General features: G+C 46.6%; 1 protein-coding gene across 2 annotated transcripts in view; it reads right to left on the bottom strand.

The window, feature by feature from the left end:
* Positions 1 to 2500, bottom strand: part of tle2b (TLE family member 2, transcriptional corepressor b) — a 61012-nt gene that overhangs the window by 8236 nt on the left and 50276 nt on the right. For both annotated transcript variants that reach the window (XM_083647461.1, XM_083647460.1), the window contains exons 8-11: positions 1891 to 2058; positions 1612 to 1762; positions 576 to 745; positions 144 to 220 (exon numbers count right to left, since the gene is read on the bottom strand). In XM_083647461.1, coding sequence (XP_083503587.1) covers positions 144 to 220; positions 576 to 745; positions 1612 to 1762; positions 1891 to 2058 — 566 coding nt within the window. The remainder of the gene's footprint in view (positions 1 to 143; positions 221 to 575; positions 746 to 1611; positions 1763 to 1890; positions 2059 to 2500) is intronic.

Below are 2500 nucleotides of genomic sequence, written 5' to 3' on the forward strand. Positions count from 1 at the left end.
TTTTTGTAAAAGTGTCCACCAAATATAAAAATGAAACAGACAACTGACAAAATTATGATTATGATTATTATTATAGTACAACTCCTCATATGTGTGTATTACACATCTTGACACTATTGTGTAAAAGTGGGATAGAAACTCACGGTTTGCCACCGGAGGAACCGGACAGAGAGGAGGACAGTCCTGGGGCTCTCAGGTGAGACCGGGACTCATACGCCACCTGGTGGGGACAACGGCGCGAGAGAATGATTGACAGCTTGAAAAACATGCCAGCACTGTACACAGCTGATTTATTGACATTGAACAAAATGTACGTAAATCAATTAAAAATGTAATCCATTTTATAACAGACAAATAGGATGGATTAAAGATGCAATACAATACAAGATACAATAGCAACAATTTAATTCTACTCTACTCTACTCAACTCTAAGGCAGTGTTAGCATATGTAGAGTTTGCACACTGAAAGCTACAGCCGATATGCGTGTGTGACATTCTGAGAACACTGCCTTTCATCAGACTGCTGACAGGTTGGTGACCCGACCTCCACCCGTGACTGCGGTGCCGTACTCACCATGGGGCTTCGGGAGTAGGCGCTGGCTGCTGCGCTGATCTGGGGGGAGAGGGTGAGAGCACCCCCGAAACCTCCGGGACTGGCCAGCTCGCCGTTGAGTCCTGCGTGGGACACCACCCCAAAATGAGCCGGGTACGAACCGGGGGGCACAGACATGGGACTGCGGAGAGCTGGGGAGGGAGGGAGGGATGAGAGGAGGGAGGGATGAGAGGAAGGAGGGATTGAGCAATGACAGATAGAGGAGAAGAAAAACAAGCAAAAAAAAAAGGCACAAGCACAAACACGCTCACAGAGGGTCAGAGAGAAACGGATAACTTATTTCCCCTTCTGATGTCAATAAACTGACCGGGAGCTTAATTTCCAGTGTGCCGACTGTGTGACTATTTCTCTCAAAAAGCAAGAGATTTGCGTAAAAGCAAGATATTTGGGTGATATTAATATTAGAGGTACTGTATTTCTGGGCATGGCCAAGGTAACATATTACATTACAAGACCACACTAATATGATCGTACAAAACAAAATTGGGATAATGGGGGTCAAGAGGATATAAGGTATCAAGGGCAGAGGTAGGCTGAGAGACGTTTGTCTGAGAAGCTCCAGTATTTGCTCCAGCTAGGTAACATTAGACCTGGCATTCAGGCTAAATGGCTTAGATTAGCATTGGGCTGCCAGTCAAACTAATGCAGAGTTACTGTAGTGCAGACCGAGGGCAAACAATTCAATAAATGTCAATTGAAAAGGGTGGAAAAAAAAAGATACGTGAGGAATGCTTGTATTTTGCAAAGTCTTGCTCCATAAGAGTGGCTGCTGAGGTCAGGCGTGAAGCGTACTGCTGATAGCCTCTGGCCATAATTAACATTAGCCTCTGGAATTCTCTGTAGCAATAGAAACTGCTGTCTCGTTGAGATACAAATATATACAGTACCGTTATAAACATACATACTAATGTGGTGATGGCCAGGGACTGACTAAATAGTGCCAATATCAAAACCCATTTTCAGATGTATATTTTTCTCTGGGTTTGGTGTGTCTCACCCAGTGGGTCTGCGACGGACGCTGCTTTGCTGACCAGGCGAAGGCAGGAGGTGCTGGGGCCTGGTGCACCGGGGGCTCCGGGGGTGAGGGACTCACGGTGGGACGGGGACGGGGTCCCAGACTTAGACAATGGAGAATGGGACTTATCCATCTGCAGGGAAGTCAAAGAAAACTAAATGTAACAGCAAATAGGAAATCTGTGAGGGAAATGCTCAGTAAATAGGCAGGAATTTACAATACATATAGAAAAAAACACAATGATCTGATGATGCAGCGTACCTGTGCAGGGTCCTTGGACTTCCCAGGGGTGGGAGTGCGGGCGTTTGGGGAGGAGGGGGCCTCTCCGGGCCCCGGGGAGCCCGGGAGCTCTTTCCTTAGGGTGGGGGCCCGGTCGAGGCCGTTCCCATGAGGGGAGTGGGGCGGGCTGCCGGCAGGGGAGTTCGCCTCCTGAGAGATGCAGAGGAGCAGGGAAATCAGTCAAAGATGTGCCCAGAGGATGAGAAGGTGCTTACCTGGTGGTATCCGTGTTATCAATTAACTCCCTAGCAACGTGACCAGGCTCTCAGAGCTGTCAACATTACACATTTATTCATTCATAGCATTTTAAAGCCTGTTGACAGTGGCGACAACCAACTAGTCAAAGAAAGAAAAACAAGAAACTGGAACATAAGACACACCCCTCCTGTATGCTAGTGCAGTGGTACTTGGTGTAAAAAAAGGTTGAGAACCACTGCGCTTGTGCTAGTGGATTTTTTCCCCCTGCAAAGACTTACATGACAATAACAGCAAAGGTAAAAGATTTCACAAACTGGGTTATAGGTCGCATAACAATCGGCAAGAGTAAAAAAAAATATATATATTTATATAAGAAATGTCACAGTTTACAGCT

The sequence above is a fragment of the Poromitra crassiceps genome (genome assembly GCF_964638095.1).
Source record: "Poromitra crassiceps genome assembly, chromosome: 12".
Classification (NCBI taxonomy): domain Eukaryota; kingdom Metazoa; phylum Chordata; class Actinopteri; order Beryciformes; family Melamphaidae; genus Poromitra; species Poromitra crassiceps.